General features: G+C 48.1%; 1 protein-coding gene and 1 long non-coding RNA gene across 4 annotated transcripts in view; both read left to right on the top strand.

Annotated features, from left to right (window-relative positions):
- Window positions 1-10,263, top strand: part of SMOX (spermine oxidase) — a 39,711-nt gene extending 29,448 nt beyond the window's left edge. For 2 of the 3 annotated variants that reach the window (XM_015149451.3, XM_077951268.1), the window contains exons 4-8: window positions 4,615-4,788; window positions 4,901-5,660; window positions 6,306-6,466; window positions 9,288-9,377; window positions 9,807-10,263. In XM_015149451.3, the coding sequence (XP_015004937.1) occupies window positions 4,615-4,788; window positions 4,901-5,660; window positions 6,306-6,466; window positions 9,288-9,377; window positions 9,807-9,944 (1,323 nt within the window). In that variant the 3' untranslated portion in view covers window positions 9,945-10,263. The remainder of the gene's footprint in view (window positions 1-4,614; window positions 4,789-4,900; window positions 5,661-6,305; window positions 6,467-9,287; window positions 9,378-9,806) is intronic. The other variant, XM_015149453.3, reaches the window with a different exon arrangement.
- A 5,359-nt stretch (window positions 10,264-15,622) lies between these two features.
- On the top strand, window positions 15,623-18,494 carry LOC107000485 (uncharacterized). The gene is made up of 3 exons (XR_013399754.1): window positions 15,623-15,780; window positions 17,822-17,918; window positions 18,066-18,494. It is a non-coding gene; the product is annotated as an uncharacterized LOC107000485 (long non-coding RNA).
- Window positions 18,495-19,331: the final 837 nt, after the last annotated feature.

Raw genomic sequence — 19,331 nt, 5'->3', positions numbered from 1 at the left:
GATTATTGATACGTGTGATTAAATATTCCTTTACAAAGTCCTTAAACATTTTTTGTTAGATTTATTACTAGGTATGTGGGGGTCGTGTTGATGGTTGTTGCTGTTGTTGTTTTTGGATACTCTTATAAGTAGTAGATTTTTTTCTTTTTGGGACGGAGTTTCGCTCTGTCGCCCAGGCTGGAGTGCAGTGGTGTGATCTCAGCTTACTGCAACCTCTGCCTTCTGGGTTCAAGCAATTCTCCTGCCTCTGCCTCCCGAGTAAGTAGCTGGGATTACAGGCGTGCGCCGCCACGCCTGGCTAATTTTTGTATTTTTAGTAGAGACAGGGTTTCACTGTGTTGGCCAGACTGGTTTTGAACTCCTGACCTCGTGATCTGCCTGCCTTGGCCTCCCAAAGTGCTGGGATTACAGGTGTGAGCCACCACACCTGGCCATAAATAGTAATTTTTAAAAACTTTATTTTCTAATTGTTTCTGATATATAGAAATATAATTGATTTTTATATATTGATTTGTTACATTGCTAAATTATTTTTAATTCTAATAATATATCTATTATGTTAATTATATTAATTTATATTCTAATAATATTTTGGAATTTATGTATAGAACTCTACACAAAAAATGAGAATTTTGTCTTTTTTTCCTTTCTGGTCCTTAGACCAGTATTTATCCAATAGAACTTTCCACAGTGACGGTGATGTTTTAGACCTGCCCTATGCAGTATGGCAGTCACTAGCCACATTTGGCTCTTGAGCACTTGAAATGACGCAAGTAAAACCGAGGAACTGAATATTTAATTTTTTTGTTGTTGTTTATTTTTGAGATGGAGTCTCGCTCTGTCGCCCAGGCTGGAGTGCAGTGGCACAATCTCAGCTCACTGCAACCTCTACCTCTCTAGTTCAAGCGATTCTCCTGCCTCAGCCTCCTGAGTAGCTGGGATTACAGGCATGCAACACCACGCCCAGCTAATCTTTGTATTTTTAGTAGAGACAGAGTTTCACCATGTTGTTCAGGTTGGTCTCGAACTCCTGACTTCATGATCTGCCCCCTTGGCCTCCCAAAGTGCTGGGATTACAGATGTGAGCCACTGTACCCGGCCTAATTTCTTAATTTTAAATTGCTACAGGTGTCTAGTAGCTGCTGTGTTGGATAGCACAGCTGTAGACAGTTTTATTTTTTTCTTGCCTTACTGCACGGGTTAGTATCTCAGTAAAGTGTTGGATAGAAGTGGCAATGGCACACATCCTTGTTTTATTCAGATTTAAAAAAAATTATTAATATTGTTAGTATTCTTTAGCTGTGTGAACTGCACTGAACAAGCAAAGTAATGTGTAGGCCCTGTCATCTGATAGCTTGTCATTTATGGTGTAATGATCCTTCACTCCAGGTCAGTAATTTGGCCAGCAAACACCTATTGTGCATTTTCTTTTCTTTCTTTCTTTCCTTCTTTGTTTCTTTTCCTTCTTTCTTTCTTTTCTTTCTTTTTTTTGAGATGGCGTTTTGCTCTCGTTGTCCAGACTGGAGTGCAATGGCACGATCTCGGCTCACCACAACCTCCGCCTCTCAGGTTCAAGTGGTTCTCCTGCCTCAGCCTCTGAGTAGCTGGGATTACAGGCATGCACCACCATGCCCAGCTAATTTTGTATGTTTAGTAGAAACGGGGTTTCTCCGTGTTGGTCAGGCTGGTCTCAAACTCCTGACCTCAGGTGATCGGCCTCCCAAAGTGCTGGGATTTACAAGCGGGAGCCACCGCGCCCAGCCTATTGTGCATTTTCTAATCTCTTGGGCATGAGAAAGGAGACATGACCCTTGCTTTGGGGTGGTCCCTGCTCTATGGAGGACAGGCACACTCGGTGTCTTGTGTGTGTGCACCAACAAGGTACGTTGTGTGCAGTCCATTGTATTGTGCATTCTCACTCATGTGCCAAGAGACTGAATTGTTAATGGGTCAGATAAGAACTAGTATTCTTCAAAGTAGACCTCTCCGGTCTGCTGGAAATCAGCCCCAGCCTGATTCCCAGGTTATTGTGAGTGATTCAAACATGGATGCCTTTTGAAAATGACTTTCAGGGCCCATGGTTTGTTTTTTCAAATGTGTTTAAAAGTAGATCATCATCAAATTCTGCAGGTGGGTTTGATTTTTGAAAGTCAAGAGTGTGCATTGTGAATATGGGGTGGATATGGTAGATTATCATCTAGGTGGTGATGTTTTGAGTCAAAAGGATAAGGCATGATGATGATGTCAAGATTTCTTTGTGTGGCTTTTAACCAATCCTAGAGGCCATTCTGAGGAGGTGTGCTCTAAGCACGTGAAGCCTTGCCTCAATGTGGCTTCATAATAAATATGCAGCCCCCCAAAGATGATGACTCTGAAGAGCCACTCATTTGAATGTATTTTATTTATTAGCAAATAAATGAGTTTGTGCAATAGTATCATCTAGAGCTTAGTTTCTGGAGTAAGACTGCCTTGATCAAATACCAGTTCTACCATTTATTAGCTGTGGAATCTTGAGCAGGTTATTGAACCTCTCTGAGCCTTACTTTCCTCTTCTGTAAAATGGGCATGGTGGTACCTACCTCATAGTATTATGAGGATTGAATGAGATCCAATGATAAATGCTTAATGAGAATTGGGGTGAGTATTATTAGCTGACACAGACGTGTCCCATTTTCCTTGGGTCACATTGGGAAGGTGTCAGATAATCCAGGAGAGGAGACTGTGCCATATGGCACACCAATGTGCAGTGAAGGCTGTTGTAGTTGGTGGCTGATACAAAGAGTCATGTCGATGGACTAAATTTGTTACTCCTCAGCTGGGCGTTTTGGCCTCTAGTTAACATAAGCTAAGGACTGGCTACCATGTTGCTTATTGCCCAAGGGAAAAACCCAGGGAGGAGGAGGCAAATTGAAACCCTGACCCTTGGCAGTGGTCCTGGGTGAAGAATTTGCTGAGGACTCCAGCTAAGGCTAACCACTCAGCATCTCCTGATTGCAGGGAGGCAAGACAAAACAATTTCCCTCACTTTCTTCTTTATAATTTAGTCTCCAGAGATAAGTTTAATTCATGTCTGTGTCTCAGGTGGAGGCCTTCCCCTTGAGTGAGATGGTGGTGGTGGAGGGTGGTGGACATCACTGCGCTTTGCCATCTTCCTTCACCCTGTGGCCCCAGGGCTGGGGGACAGGGCAGACACCATTCCCAGACATGTGTGCTGACCACACTCACTTTAGGAAGGGAAACAAACCATTCATCAGCTCAGCCACAGAGGCCCGGCCAAGGAGCCTCCATTAGCTGGTGTCCTGGGAATGACAGCTGTGGGCATGTGATCCTGCTGCCTTTTTGCTCAGCCCTCCAGCGATGCCAGGGCCTTGGATCAAGTCCAGAGTTCTTGGAATGACTCTCAGTCCTTTATGCCCTGGACCCTGCCTGCCTTTCTAAAGTCGGCTCTCAGATCCTCTCTCCTTCCTGCCCCCTCCAGCAAAACCACACTCCTTCAGGATTCCTGACTGCTTCTCCATCTTTGAGGTTGCTGTTCCCTCTGCCTGAAATGCTTTTCTTCCCCCTCCTGCTCCACCCTGGCTGTCTCCCAGCTGCCCATGGTTGTCTGTGTTGACCTCACAGCCCCGGGTTCTTTCATATCACGGCAGCCCAATGGTGGACTGTCTCCCCAGCTGGAGTGAGGATAGGGGCAGGGACTGTTTCGCCCACATCACAAGCTGTGTCCTGTGCAGAGTTCAGTAAATGTTGAGTAAATGTTGCTTCTGGGGATCCCAGGACTGCCCCTGGACTGCCTTACTTCCTTCAGAGAGTTCTGCCTGGTGCTTAGTGGGGGCTGTAGATGAGGCAGGTACGGGGGTGGGCGGGCAGTCAGACCCCTTTCCAAGCGACTGATCATCGTTACCTGTTGATGAGGTGTGGGCTGGAGTTCTTGCTGAAATGTGCCTGTGAAATGCATCTTCCTTCCTTGGCACACTGGGGCCTCCTGAGACCCTGGCTTTTGTGTTCCTGTCTTCCCCACTGCATCAGCTTCCTTACTCATGGTTGAGGCCTGAAGCAAAGGGGGTACTTTGTACGGACCTGCACAGGCCCAGGGAGGTGTCTCCAGACTTCAGGGGCCCTTCTGCTGGCCAGGCCACAGCTCCAGACTGCCCTCTTGGGAGCGGGCAAAGCAGACACACTTGGGCAGGGGTGGCAGGGAAAGTACATGTATGGCTCTTGGAACAGGTAAATGTGTGCAAATGCCCATCCTCCAGTGGGAGGTAGAGCCCATGGAGGCCCATGCAGAGTCCATGAGGGGTGGCTTCTTTCCCACAGACTGTATGGGCACCAAATGTTTCACATCGTCCTAAGCGAGGGCCCGGCAAGAAAGCCTCCAGGGCCCATCTCACCTCCCCAACAGGCCATAGGCGAGGAGGTGGCTGCCCAGGGCCTTGGCTGTTGGTGCAGTCCTGATGCAGCATTGAGTGCAACATCAGATCCCTAAGGGACAGAGACCAGGGGCTCAGTGCATCCAGGGGACACCTGGGAACTGGTGGGTTTGAGTTGGGAGCCTTCTGTTTGAGATGGAGGTGTGATGAGGTGTTTTCAGTCTCTCTCATGGGGTCTCTCTGGCAGGTCTATAACTTGACCCAGGAGTTCTTCCGGCACGATAAACCAGTCAATGCTGAAAGTCAAAATAGCGTGGGGGTGTTCACCCGAGAGGAGGTGCGTAACCGCATCAGGAATGACCCTGATGACCCAGAGGCCACCAAGCGCCTGAAGCTCGCCATGATCCAGCAGTACCTGAAGGTATCTTGAGGAAGACGGATTCTGGGGGCGTCTGGGTCTGAGGAGGGCTGCGCTGCTCCTACCCCTGCCCAACCCTGGCGGTCACCTGGCTTCTCCTTGGGTCTTCCCGCAGGTGGAGAGCTGTGAGAGCAGCTCACACAGCATGGACGAGGTGTCCCTGAGCGCCTTCGGGGAGTGGACCGAGATCCCGGGCGCTCACCACATCATCCCCTCAGGCTTCATGCGGGTTGTGGAGCTGCTGGCGGAGGGCATCCCTGCCCACGTCATCCAGCTAGGGAAACCTGTCCGCTGCATTCACTGGGACCAGGCCTCAGCCCGCCCCAGAGGCCCTGAGATTGAGCCCCGGGGTGAGGGCGACCATAATCACGACACTGGGGAGGGTAGCCAGGGGGGAGAGGAGCCCCAGGGGCGCAGGTGGGATGAGGATGAGCAGTGGCCGGTGGTGGTGGAGTGCGAGGACTGTGAGCTGATCCCAGCGGACCACGTGATTGTGACCGTGTCGCTGGGTGTGCTGAAGAGGCAGTACACCAGTTTCTTCCGGCCAGGCCTGCCCACAGAGAAGGTGGCTGCCATCCACCGCCTGGGCATTGGCACCACTGACAAGATCTTTCTGGAATTCGAGGAGCCCTTCTGGGGCCCCGAGTGCAACAGCCTACAGTTTGTGTGGGAGGACGAGGCGGAGAGCCGCACCCTCACCTACCCATCCGAGCTCTGGTACCGCAAGATCTGCGGCTTTGATGTCCTCTACCCGCCTGAGCGCTATGGCCATGTGCTGAGCGGCTGGATCTGCGGGGAGGAGGCCCTTGTCATGGAGAAGTGTGATGACGAGGCAGTGGCCGAGATCTGCACAGAGATGCTGCGTCAGTTCACAGGTGTGCCATGTGCCCCACGACCCGCTTCCCTCACGCCACTTCTTCCTCACCTGCCCTCCTCTGGTGGACCCGTGGCAGCTCTCTCCTCCCCAGACTGTGAAGCTCGGATGCTGTGCCCCACGGGAGCGCCACTGCAGGGTGCCACATTCAGCCAAAGGCTCTTCAATTGCTGACAGTTTAGAACTTGAAACACTCAGAATTATGGGCGCTGTGTCTCTTCCCTCTTTCTGAGGGCTAATGGTAAAACTCTCAAACATCACTGCCCATTGTGCTCTGTTGCTAAGAGTTGGATTTGTATTTTACTCTCTGAGCCTTTCAGCTGAACATTTTTCACCCACTATTCCAGGAGGGCCTCACAAGAACCCCCGACATTAGGCAGGGAAACATGATTATCTGTCCCTTCTTTTCAGATAGATAGGAAAAGTAAGGTGGAGTGTTTTGCTGGGGGTCACAGGAGGTGCCGAGTGGGTACACAGCTCGAGCCCCAGCCTCCCTCCTTCCTCCTCTATCCTCCGTGCCTACCCCTGTCAGCCTGGTCCTCCTGGAGCCCTGGAGGTGGGGTGGGGGATTGTCCATTTGGGGTCATCTTCTGTATGCAGCCATTTCTTATTCTCCCTCCCCTTGGCTTTTCTGACTCCCCATCAGGGAACCCCAACATTCCAAAACCTCGGCGAATCCTGCGCTCGGCCTGGGGCAGCAACCCCTACTTCCGCGGCTCCTATTCATACACGCAGGTGGGCTCCAGTGGGGCGGATGTGGAGAAGCTGGCCAAGCCCCTGCCGTACACGGAGAGCTCGAAGACAGCGGTAAGCGGGGGCGTTTGGGGTGAGGAGGGGAGTTGTGGGTGTATTTCGTATGTGTGTCTGGTCCAGGGTGAGGAGGGCTACGGTAGTGTTCACTAAGGGGTGCTCAGGTGAGGCAGGGATGGAGGGTGGAGTAGCTTCTGTAATGAGAGAGAACACAAGGAGAAAAGTGTGCACTTAATATCTGGAAGAAAAAATGGAATCAAATTGAAACTTAAAGTGTTTTCTTGATATTATGAAAACTGAGCTATTCCGTGCTGTGCTGGCCAATATGGTAGCTATCAGCCACTTTCAATTTAGATTAATTAATTAAAATTTAATTAAATTAATTAAAATTTAATTAAATTTAAGATTAATTAATTAAAATTTAATTAAAATTTAAGTTATTTTTTTTTCTTTTTTTGAGACAGGGTCTTGCTCTGTCTACACTTCAGACTGGGGTGTAGTGGTGCAATCACAGCTCACTGCAGCCTTGACCTCCCAGGCTCAAGTGATCCTCCCACCTCAGCCTCCCAAGTAGCTGGGACCACAGGCATGCTGGCAAGCCGCCACATCCAGCTAATTTTTGTATTTTTTTGGGTAGAGACAGGGTTTCATCATCCTGCTAGGCTGGTCTTGAACTCCTGGGCTCAAGCTAGCCTCCCGCCTCAACCTCCTGAAGTGCTAGGATTATAGGAATGAGCCACCACACTTGGCCAATATAGTAAAGTTTTTGTTCCTTGGTTGCACTAGTCGCATAGCCACATGTGGCTAGAGGCTCCATAGTAAATTATATAGTGATAGAACATTTCCAGCATCATGGCATGTCCTATTGGACAGCACTGATTCAATGGAAATGTTTTCCCAATATATTTTAGAAAATAAAGTTTAGATGACTGATGTTCTCCACAATTATGCCAGCTGTACAGTAAAAAAAAAAAAAAAAAAAAATCTGAAATATATATTTTTGCTCCCATAAAGTGGATTTTGAGTTTCCCCCATCAAGTAGACACACACAGTAAATGTTAAAACTCAACAGAGTTATATTTAAAACAATTATTTGGTATAATTGGTGAAGAAGAGTTCAGTCAACCAGCATCTACTGTGCCTGCCCAACTGTGCTCAGAGGGAAAGAGAAAAGGACTGGTGTTTAAAGAAAGAAAGATCCTCAGAAAGGCCCTTTCTGCTGCCACAGCCATCCTGCTAAAAAGCAAATCTCTTTTCACTTGCATCAGTTAGGACTAGTGCATGTAACAAAAAGCAAAGCAAAGCAAACACACCTGTGACTTAAACAAGGAAAACCAAAAGGAAATCTGGAGGCAGGCAGCAGGATCCCGTATCATTAGCACCTGGCTCTCATCTTCAAGACCATCTTGTGGTCCAAGAGGGCTGCAGAAGCTCCAGTTCTCACATCTGCATCTGAGGCTGGAAGGAGGAGGAAAGGCAGATAGCAAGAAGGGAACCCTTGGAGCTGAGTCAGCTGTGTCTCTAAGCAACAGTGGACTTTAATGCTTATTGGCCAGAACATAGTCACATGACTGCACCTAGCTGCTAGAGAGGCTGGGTAGTATCATTTTTATTCTGGGTGGCAATGGACCCAGTTAAAAATCAGGACTTTGTTATTGAGGAGAAAGAGGAGAATGGGTGGATGTGGGAGTAGGCAGCTTGTACCCTGACACAGTATACAGCACCCCTTTCAGTGTAACAGCCTCTGTGGGCTCCTTGGTGGTGGGATACGGCCTCACTACTCAGGGTAGCTAGATCAGTACCAGCCTCACCTGGGAGCTGGTTAGAAATGCAGACTCTCAGCCTGGCCAACATGGCGAAACCCTGTCTCTACTAAAAATACAAAATTAGCCACGCATGGTGGTGCACACCTGTAGTTCTAGCTACTCAGGAGGCTGAGGCATGAGAATTGCTTGAACCCGGGAGGCGGAGGTTGCAGTGAGCGGAGATCATGCCATTGCACTCCAGCCTGGGTGTCAGAGCGAGACCCTGTCTCAAAACAAAAAAACAAAAAACAACAACCCCTGCCACCTCAAACACACACACACAAATAAATAAATAAAAAGCAATGCAGACTCTCAGCCCACCCCAGACCTGCTGGATTAAAAACTCTGCATTCTGGCCAGGGATGCAGGCTCCTGCCTATAATCCCAGCACTATGGGAGGCTGAAGTGGGAGGATGGCTTGAGCTCAGGAGTTCAAGACCAGCCTGGGCAGAAAAGTAAAACCTCCATCTCTACAAAAAATTAAAAAAAAAAAAAATTAGCCAGATGTGGTGGTGTGTGCTTGTAGTCCCAGCTACTTAGGAAGCTTAGGTGGGAGGATTACTTGAGCCCAGGAGGCCAAGGCTGCAGTGAGCTGTGATACTGCACTCCAACCGGAGCAATAGAGTGAGACACTGTCTCAAAAATAATAAATAAAAACTGCATTTTATCAGGATCCACAGCTGGTGCCTTGCACACTGAATTTGAGAGGAACCAGGATAAAGTCTAAATGCAAACTTGGGGTGCAAGAACTTGTACCTTGCCTAGACCTCACCTAGACAGCCTGCTTTCTCAGGGCTGAGCCCTGGCTGTGCCAAAATTCTCACTGTCCCCTGAGCAAGGCCTGCTTTCGTACATTTTTGCCCCCACCTTTCCCTCTGTCCGAAATGTCCTTTGCCTGTCCGTTCACTCAGCATCTTCTGAGAACCAGTTCAAAGGTCCTGTCCTCTGGGAAGCTTTGTGGGATCCCCTGACACTGGGCCTCTTTTCTGGGCTTTTGGCGCCACGTGCAAACCCCATTCCATCACGTATGACGCTGTTTAGTAACTGGGTTTCATGTCTGGCTTCCTCACCAGCATGGAAGCTCCACAAAGCAGCAGCCTGGTCACCTTTTCTCTTCCAAGTGCCCAGAACAGCCCCTGGATGCTAACAGGGGCGCCGTAAAGGTTTGTCAAATTACCACCGACTTTATTGAGTGCTTTGTTCTTCCAGGTTCTAAGTGCTTTAGATACATGATTTCCCTTAATCCTTACAACCACCCTCCGAAGTAGGTGGTGTAAACCCATTTGGCAGATGAGAAAAGCAAGGCTTAGGGAGGTTAAACCACCTGCCTCAAGTTCACAAGTAAGAGGCACAAAGAGCATTTGAGACTGCAGAGCCAGGACTCCTAATGGCCGCAAGACAGGCAGAGCCGAGGGAAGAAGCAGGGGAAAGTGGCCAGATAGGATGGGCAGCTCTTCATCCTGTGGAAGCAGCAGCACCTGTGTCTCAGAGCCTCTCTAATTTGTCATTGGGATGGGGGGTTCTGGTGGAGAGGGGTGGCCTCGTGGCCTCTGCTGCTCCTCCACCCTGACCTCCCTATCGCCGCCCCCCAGCCCATGCAGGTGCTGTTTTCCGGTGAGGCCACCCACCGCAAGTACTATTCCACTACCCACGGTGCTCTGCTCTCTGGCCAGCGCGAGGCTGCCCGCCTCATCGAGATGTACCGAGACCTCTTCCAGCAGGGGACCTGAGGGCTGTCCTCGCTGCCGAGAAGAGCCACTAACTTGTGACCTCCAGCCCGCCCCTTGCTGCCATGTGCTCCTGCCTTCCTGATCCTCTGTAGAAAGGATTTTTATCTTCTTTAGAGCTAGCTGCCCTGACTGCCTTCAGACCCGGCCCTGTAGCTTTTCTTTTTCTCCAGGCCGGGCCATGAGCAGGTGGGCTGTTGGGTTACCTCTGTGCTGGATCCTGTGCCCCCCTTGCCTACCCTCTGTCCCGCCTTGTTATTGTAAGTGCCTTCAATACTTTGCATTTTGGGATAATAAAAGAGGCTCCCTCCCCTGCCCCTCAGCTTCTCTCTGGTTTTCTCAGCCTCTGTGTATGTGTGTGTGTGTTTATTTCTGTCACACCCCCTTTGAGTGAGAAGAAGGTTGGGGAGCCCTGGCCTGGCTGTGTCTCCAGAGGGAAGGTGCTGCTTTTACTGGAAGGGGTGTCCCCTCCCCACATCTGTTGGGGTGTTTACCTTCCTGCCAGTAAGGCCCCTCAGGAATACAGGCCTCTCACTGTCCACCTTCAGGTCTGGCCTGAGTCTGCCTGCTGGCCCTTTTTTTGCTGGACTTCTCTGAGTTTAATTGAGTGACACGCTGCCTGGAGTAAAGGAGTTCTGTGGGAGGGACCCCAGCAGTGGCGGCTCCATGCCAAGCCTAGGTATGTTCATTGTTGTCTTTTTTTTTTTTTTTTTTTAAGACAGAGTCTTGCTCTGTCGCCCAGGCTGGGGTGCAATGGCGCAATCTCAGCTCACTGCAACCTCCGCCTCCTGGGTTCAAGCAATTCTCTGCCTCAGCCTCCTGAGTAGCTGGGATTACAGGTGTCTGCCACCGTGCCTGGATAATTTTTGTATTTTTCGTAGAGATGGAGTTTTGTCATGTTGGCCAGGCTGGTCTCGAACTCCTGACCTCAGGTGATACACCCACCTTGGCCTCCCAAAGTGCTGGGATTATAGGCGTGAGCTATCGCGCCTGGTCTGTTCATTGTTAATTAGTGTCACCTGGCCACTGGGCTGTGGGTCTGGCCCCTGGGGTGGCCTCTTTTTGAACATCTGGGCAGGTGATCATTCTGGGCTTTATTTTTTTGGCAGGAGGAATATCCTAAGGCCTGCCATTTATTGGGGGATAGATTTTTCTTCTCTTCAGCTGGGTTCAGTGCTTCCAACACTTTGGGAGGCCAAGGTGGGAGGATCGCTTGAGCCCAGGAGTCTGAGGCTGCAGTAAGCCATGATTGTACCACTGCACTCCAGCTTGGGTGACAGAGTGAGACCCTGTCTCAGAAAAATAAAAGAAGGTGTTATTTGTAATCCTTTACATGTAAGCTGTCAAGCTTCTCAGTATTAAGGAACAATTCACACACCAAATATAAAGTGATCAATACTTTCCTTTACATACTAGGCATCTAGAAAAGCGTCCTAGGCTGGACATGGTGGCTCATGCTTGTAATCCCAGCACTTTGGGAGGCTGAGGCAGGAGGATCGCTTGAGCGTGGGAGCTTGAAACCAGCCTGGGCAACACAGTGATACCCCATCTCTACAGGTGTCTCTAAAAAAAAGAAAAACTTCTTTTTCTTCTCTTTTTGCTGAGTAAAAAGACACACCTACCCCCTTACGTATACTCACCCACATATATAGGTACACATATCTACATATACTCACCACTACACCTTACACATAACCCACATGGCATATACAGGTACACACACCTATATACACTCACTCTACACCCTACACATATACCCATCTACATACACACACAGAACCTTAAAGAACAGTCATTTTGTTACTCCACATTTCTAGTGATGAAATTTGAATCCAGATCCACATGGATCTGTCCATGTGGTTTAAGCCCAAAAGCTATATAAGAATACACTAAAATGTCCCCATTCACACTATCCCCAGTCATCTTAAAGAAGAGTTAGTCATTTTGTTATCCTAGATTTCTAGTGATGAAATTTGAATTCTATAGAGTTGAAGGGGTGGGGTGATGGGGAGAAGTTATGAAGAGCCAGGTAGGCCCCCCTGGTCTAATTCCATGTGAGCTTAGGTCAGGTCCCCTCCATGGACATTTAGGGCCCTGCCCTTGATAGGACATGACATCACCTTCCTCCTCTCAGGTGATTGATTGATTGATTGAGATAGCATCTCACTCTGTTGCTCAGGCTGGAGTACAGTGGTGCGATCATGGCTCACTGCAGCCTCAGACTCCTGGGCTTAAATGATCCTCCTTCCTTAGGAGTAGCTGGGACTACAGGCATGTGCCACCATGCATGGCTAATTTTAATTTTGATTTTTTCATAGAGACAGTGTCTTGTTATATTGCCCAGGCTGGTAGGTTGTGATGGAGATGTCTAACACACAGACACACCTACACACATGCTTACCTACATCCACTTACACACACATACCTACGTGCACAAACTTTGCAGACATTTTGCTTTGCCAGGGTTGATCTACCAGAAATCTTCATGGAGCTTATATCAAGGGATTCATACCCACCTGCTGGCATAGCTGAAAAATATCTAAGTATATATATGAATTTTTCTTTTTTTTGAGACGGAGTTTCACTAAGTTGCCTAGGCTGGAGTGCAGTGGCACGATCCCGGCTCATTGCAACATCCACCTCCCAGGCTCAAGCGATTCTCCTGCCTCAGTTTCTTGAGTAGCTGGGATTATAGGCACGCACCATATGCCTGGCTAATTTTTCTATTTTAAATAGACTTGGGGTTTTGCTGTATTGGCCAGGCTCTTCTCGAACTCCTGACCTCAGGTGATCCACCTGCCTCAGACTCCCAAAGTGTTGGGATTACAGGCATGAGCCACTGCGCCTGGCCTATATATGAAAAATTCTCTGAATAAAGGATCTGTTCATGTAGTTTAAGCCCAAAAGCTGTCCATGTGGATACAATACACTGAAATGTTCCCTCCCACAGTGTCCTCAGTCATTGTTGCCTCTCCCACAGCCCTATGGGTATCCATTCCTAGATGTAAGTCAATATAAAAACACTCTTCTCCCTCCTTTGTATACAAAAGCGCCTAAGTATTCATCCTGTCCTGCATTTTGCTTGTTTTAGTTAACAATATGTCTTGTAGGCTGGGTGTGGTGGCTCACGCCTGTAGTCCCAGCACTTTGGGAGGCCAAGGTGGGTGGATCACCTGAGGTCAGGAGTTTGAGACAAGCCTGATCAACATGGTGAAACCCCATCTCTACTAAAAGTATAAAAAAGTAGCCGGGTGGGTGGTGAGTGCCTGTAATCCCAGCTACTCAGGAGGCTGAGGCAGGAGAATTTTTTGAACCCAGGAGGTGGAGGTCGCAGTGAGCCGAGATCGCACCATTGCACTCCAGCCTGGGCAACAAGAGCAAAACTCCATCTCAAAAACAAACATACAAACAAACAAACAAAAAACAAAAAAACCCACAATATGTCTTGGACATCTTTCTATAACAGTACATAAACAGACAATGTAAATTTGGACCTTACTTTGGTCAAAGCATGTCTGTCTCCTCCCAGGGTCACTTTATGGGAAGCCACCTTCTATTACCTGTTACCTTCCATGACTCACAGTCTGCTGTCTGCTTCTGACTCCTCAGTTGTTGGATTTCCCCACCCACTGCAGTGGGATGGAGACAAGCAGCCCCATCACATAAGTATTGGGGAAGAAAGTGATAAATAGGTTCTCGGTGTACAGGCAGAGGAATTTTAAAGGACCCCGTGGGGGTGAAAGGTCTGGAAATGTTTACTTGACTGCACTTCGGGGAACTTCACGGGTAGGTAAGAGGGAGGGAGAGAATATTCACTTAGTGCCAATTGCCTGGCACTATGCCATGTGGATGTGATACTGATTTGACAGTGATGCCAACTCAGGTTTGGGAGGGTGATTTATTCCTGTGGGCAAATGAAACCTCAGAGAAGTTAAGTAACTTGCCCAAGGTTGCTCAGAGGTGCCGAGACATGAGCTGAAGTCTGTCTGACCGCGCGGTGTAGCCTTGTTCTATTGTATGATGAAAAGAAGAGGCTGGTGCCACCAAAAAAGCTTAAGACCATTGCTGGAGAGAATGGGTGTGGTACGACCACACGGGGGACTGTGGCAGAGTCAGCTAAAACTGGCCACATGCTGGTCAGCATTCCCACCCCTGGGTATACACCCAGGAGAAAGGTATGCAGACGCTCACAAACATATATGCCAATGTGTCCACAGCAACATAGTTCCTAATAGCTAAAAAACTGGAAACTACCCAGATGTCCATCAACAGTAGAATGGATAAATTGCAGTGCACTCATACAATGGAATACTATATAGCAATAAATAAAAGGAAACTTTTGCAACAACATAATCTCAAAAATGTTATGTTGGCAGGATAGGATGGCTCATGTACTCCCAGCACTTTGAGAGGCCAAGGCAGGTGGATTGCTTGAGCCCAGGAGTTCATCAGCTGGGCAACATGGCGAAACCCCGTCTCCACAAAAAACCAGAAATTAGCTGGGCATGGTGGTGCATGCCTATAGTCTCAGCTACTGGGGAGGCTGAGGTGGGAGGATTGCTTGAGTCCAGAAGGTTGAGGCTGCAGTGAGCTGTGATCATGCCACTGCACTCCAGCCTGAGCAACATAGCAAGATTCCATCTCCAACAACAACAACAACAACAACCCCCAAAACATTATGTTGAGTTAAAGAAGCCAGACAAAAGGCTTTGTACTGTATGATTTCTTTTACGTGATGTTCAAGAACTTGCAAAACTAATCTACTGTGTTGGAGATGAGGGACTAGGGGTGGTGGCTGGGCAGAAGTGGGATGGGGGCACTTCTTGGGGTTATGGAAGTGTTCTACATCTTGACGTGGGTGGTGGTTGCATGGGCATGCACATTGGTAAAAATGCATCAAGTTATACATGGAAGAAAGTTTCAAGAGTCTGAGAATGCCCTCCCTTCATTCTCCCATTCCAAAACATGGTTGTGTTGGCCCAGCTAATTTCCTCCTTACAGCAGAGATGACACATCTGAGAGCAGATAAAGGGAGGAGGGCCCTCTTAGGTCCCACTGGCTGCCTGGTGATAAGGAGTGACTTTAAATTCATATAGGATGTCACTGTTTACCAGTTCCATTGCCTGTATCCCGTTATCTTCTCTGCATCTGCAACCACGAAAGGGGGGTTGGGATTGTTCCACAGCAGAGGAAATGGAGGTTCTCAGAAGGACCTTGGGGCGGCCATGCAAGGCCACTCAGCTTGGAGAGGACATGACCTCATGGGGAAGGGAGCAACCCTGGGAGGAAGCCGATGGGGAGCCTTTGGACACACAGGCAGGGACAGGTGCTAGAGGGGGCATCTCCTCCAGTGTGCTGCCTCCACATCATTAATTGCATAATGTGGGTGCCATTTACGATTGACAGTTCCAAAAACCAAACCCACTCCAGACAGAGGAGCAAGGAAGAGCAAGAGCCATTCAGAAGCGAAGAGATATGACATACAAGGAACACAGGATATGTTTCATGCTGTGATGAAGTTTCAAAATAGACTTGGCATAGGTTGAAACCCAAGGGGCTCTATCAGGAATGGCAAATGTGGCATGCTTAGGCCAACACCCATGCCAATGGTTCCTATAAAATTCCCATTGCCTGATAGAAGTTCACAGGAGAGGAAAGTTCTCTCCAGCACCAGGTTCTATGGAGAATTGGTTGCATGGTTTCTCATGCTGTGGGCATCAGGGACTTCAGGGTCAAGGTGTTTAGTTGTGGCTTTATGCAAACCTCAGAACTGTTTCCTCCAAGGGCCTGGGGTATTTGGCAGGCACTGTCTCTTGCTGCCTTTGCTGCTGTGTGACAGGTGAGTAATATGTCATGTCCTATTTCTTGGGAGCTGCCTGGAGTGTATGCCCCTCCTGCAAAAAATGTAGGAGTGAAGCACCTCTAGTTTGAGTCACCTGCACTTACTAGGTCCTGTTGGGGTGAGCTCAAGGGTAACCCCAAGGTGCAGAGTGAGTTAGGTTGCTGGGTCAGTTCTTGAGAATTGCCTGTCTAATTAGTGGTCTGCCAAACTTAATGGTAGAGTTACGAAGGCTGTACTCTTTATAATGACTGGCTGGGCTGTTTGTTGAGACTCCTTATTTGTGTAGGACAATCAAGCCATCCACACGCAGGAAGAGTTGTTGCTCTACCAAGGTGGCATTCAGGACATCTAATCTTGTGTTATGTATTTAGTATTAAAAAAAGGGGGTCGTTCACTGCCCTGTTTCATACTGTTCAGCTTGAGACTGATAGGTACAAAAGTCTTCTCACTTCCCATGATTCTAGCAGTGGTTGTTTAACACTGATTTTGCCAGAATGTTCAAAGCCTAGATCTCTCTCAGGGAATGCAGAGTGTCAGGCATATTTTAGTTCGGCAAACTCAGTGTTTGTGCAATTTTGATCTGTTGGACTGGGTATTCCTTCTCCATTTCACTGCAGTCCCAGCCACTCCCTTTTGTCTTAGATTGCCACCATCCCACTCCCATACATGGGGCACGTGGGCTTACACAGTTGTCTTTCAGCCCCGATTCAAGGTCATGTGGCCACTTTATTATGCCTTGAAGCTCTTTCTTTTCATTTGTGAGCTACTTGGGTGTGCTTTCCGCTACTTGAGTCATTGGTTCCTCCTCTTTTGCTTAAATTAGTTTGGGTTAGGCTTCTGTCACTTGTGATCAGTTCAGACTAATTAAAATTGGTTCCAGGACTGGAGTTTTACATTTGGTCTATCATTTCACTGGGTCTCCTTCTAATACCCTTAACTCTCTTACCCCTTATTTTGTTAAAGCCAGTTGACATAATTCCAATCAGGGATCAGTCTACAGCTATGGCTGGGCCACCAACAGGTGCTGCTGGAGAAAAACAGAGCCACACCTGCTGGGCAAAGCAAAGCAACTAACAGTACTGCCTGCAGAATCTTTCCAGGGACTTAACATATTTAAAGCAGAAGTTCTGCTTCTTCCCAAATCTAATCTACCTTTGGTCTTCCACATTTGAGTGAGTGGTACCACCATTTGGCCCGGAGCAAACACCTGAGTCATCATCAACTCCTCTTTTTCGTTTCACCTTCCACATCTGATCATCAGATTTGCCATCAGCAAATCCTGTTGGCTCTCCCTGCAAAACACATCCTGAATGTGATGACTTCGAGCCTCCTTCACTGCTCCTCACATCTTTGCTGTGTATGACTGCAACAGCCTCCCAAGTGGGGTCCCTTTTTCCACGTCTGCCCCTTTTAGCCTGTCCTTTGCACAGCAGCAGCGTGATCCTTTCAAAATATGAATCCAGCCACGTCACTTCCCTAGTTCTTAGTAACAACAATCATGCTAAAGATCAAAGGTGATTTCCAACATCCTATGTGATCTGTCTCCCTGGGTCGCACCTCCTCTCCACCCTCTCCTTCCCTTTACCCTGGCTGTCCTCTTTAACTGAAATGCTCTCTGTCCCCCAGATATTCGCAGGGCTCTTTGCTGCTGCCTTCTGATCTCTACTCAGATGTCACTTCTTTGGGAAGACTTCCTGAGCAAAAGACCTCCTTGAGTACCTTGTTTCCACAGCCTCCCGCACTCTCTGCTCTCTCATCCTGCCTGTTTCTTCATAGTCCTTCTCTTTCCCCGATGTTTTTGGTTTTGATGTTTATGTGTTTACTGGTCTATTTTCCCTCAACCCCTGAACATAAGTTCTATGTTCACTTCTGCATGTCCAGTGAGTCCAAAATAGTGCCTAGCATAATAGGTTATCAATACATATTTGCAGAAGGAATAAGCAAGAGATTGAATAAGTCAAGATAAATGGTAGAAATCCGGAGGACACCCCTCTCCACCATCATTTGTCAATAGGCAACTTCGTCTCTTGCTTCATAGACAAAATAGAAGCCACCTGGAGGCAACTTCCTCCCCCATCGACAAGCTCACCAGCCTTCGTGCCTATCCTTTGGAGCTTCCCTGCAGACAGTGGCAGGTAAGGCTTCTGCCTCTCTGAGGCTGACCCTCTACCTGTGCTTCCCATACCTCAAGTGCAGGGACGTTGCCTTGTCCTTTCTGTCCCCTATCTCTCTACTTCATCCTTTCCACCCACATTTCAGTATGCTCACGTCTTTCCCATCAGCCATCTTCCTCTGGAACCACCTTCCTGGGCCTCTCCTTCAGTCAAGCTGCACAGCAGCATTTTGTACACTTACTCTGGCTGCATCCTTACTATCCTGCACTAAGCAGTTGTTGGTGAGGCTCTTCAGACTGCAGATGGAGACATAGGAAGGGCTAGACTGACTCCCCTTCTCACTGTGGCTGGGCGGGGTGGGGGGTACCCCAGCTTCCAGGATCTCTGGAAGAAAGGACAACCTCAAAGGCTGAGCCACATCCTCTGGCGCCATCTGCTGCCCAGATGGGGACACAGCCCTCTTGCTGCACGGAGAACATGTATGTCCTGGATTCTTCATGAGCTTTTCTGAATTTAAACAAACAACATAAAATCATGGGAGTGCCTTTAATTAATGTTGAATAAGTGAATAAAATAAGATTATAATATTCTACAGTATCATTTATTTTTCATTCTTAACATTATAAAGAAGGCTTGTTGGCCGGGCGCGGTGGCTCGCCTGTAATCCCAGCACTTTGGGAGGCCGAGGCGGGTGCATCACAAGGTCAGGATATCGAGACCATCCTGGCTAACACGGTGAAACCCCGTCTCTACTAAAAGTACAAAAAATTAGCCAGGCGTGGTGGCTCGTGCCTGTAGTCCCAGCTACTCGAGAGGCTGAGGCAGGAGAATGGTGTGAACCCAGGATGGGGAGCTTACAGTGAGCCGAGATCATGCCAATGCACTCCAGCCTGGCTAACAGTGCATGACTCCATCTAAAAAAAAAAAAAAAAAAAAAAAAAGAGGGCTTAGTGGCCCCCAAGATGAGATATTTACTTTTGTTCAATTGTTCACTCATTTTTTGTTCATCTATCGGACTTTTAATGATTTCTGTTTGTATGCCAGGCTATATGCTAAAAAAAGAGCTTCATTATGCTTTAAGAAATAAGTTTAGTAAATAAATAAGAAATGTGTCCTTAGTTTGTTCCCTAAGGGAAGCTGGACTTACGGGTTGTATTTGTAATAGTTGTGTGTGTGGATTAAGTAATGTGGGTGTGAGGAATGTCATAGGTGTGGATATATCTTATGTGTCCTGTTAAATCTGGCTTCCTAATGGGGACAAAATAAGGTCTCATTTAAAAAAATAATAAACATATTTATTGGAAGTATTTTGTGTACAATAATACACGGATCACGATGCTGGGTGCGGTGGCTCACGCCTGTAATCCCAGCACTTTGGGAGGCGGAGGTGGGTGGATCACCTGAGGTCAGGAGTTCAAGAATGGCCTGACCAAC

This window comes from Macaca mulatta, chromosome 10 (assembly GCF_049350105.2).
Source record: "Macaca mulatta isolate MMU2019108-1 chromosome 10, T2T-MMU8v2.0, whole genome shotgun sequence".
Classification (NCBI taxonomy): Eukaryota; Metazoa; Chordata; class Mammalia; order Primates; family Cercopithecidae; genus Macaca; species Macaca mulatta.
This window is presented reverse-complemented; position numbering and strand designations above follow the sequence as displayed.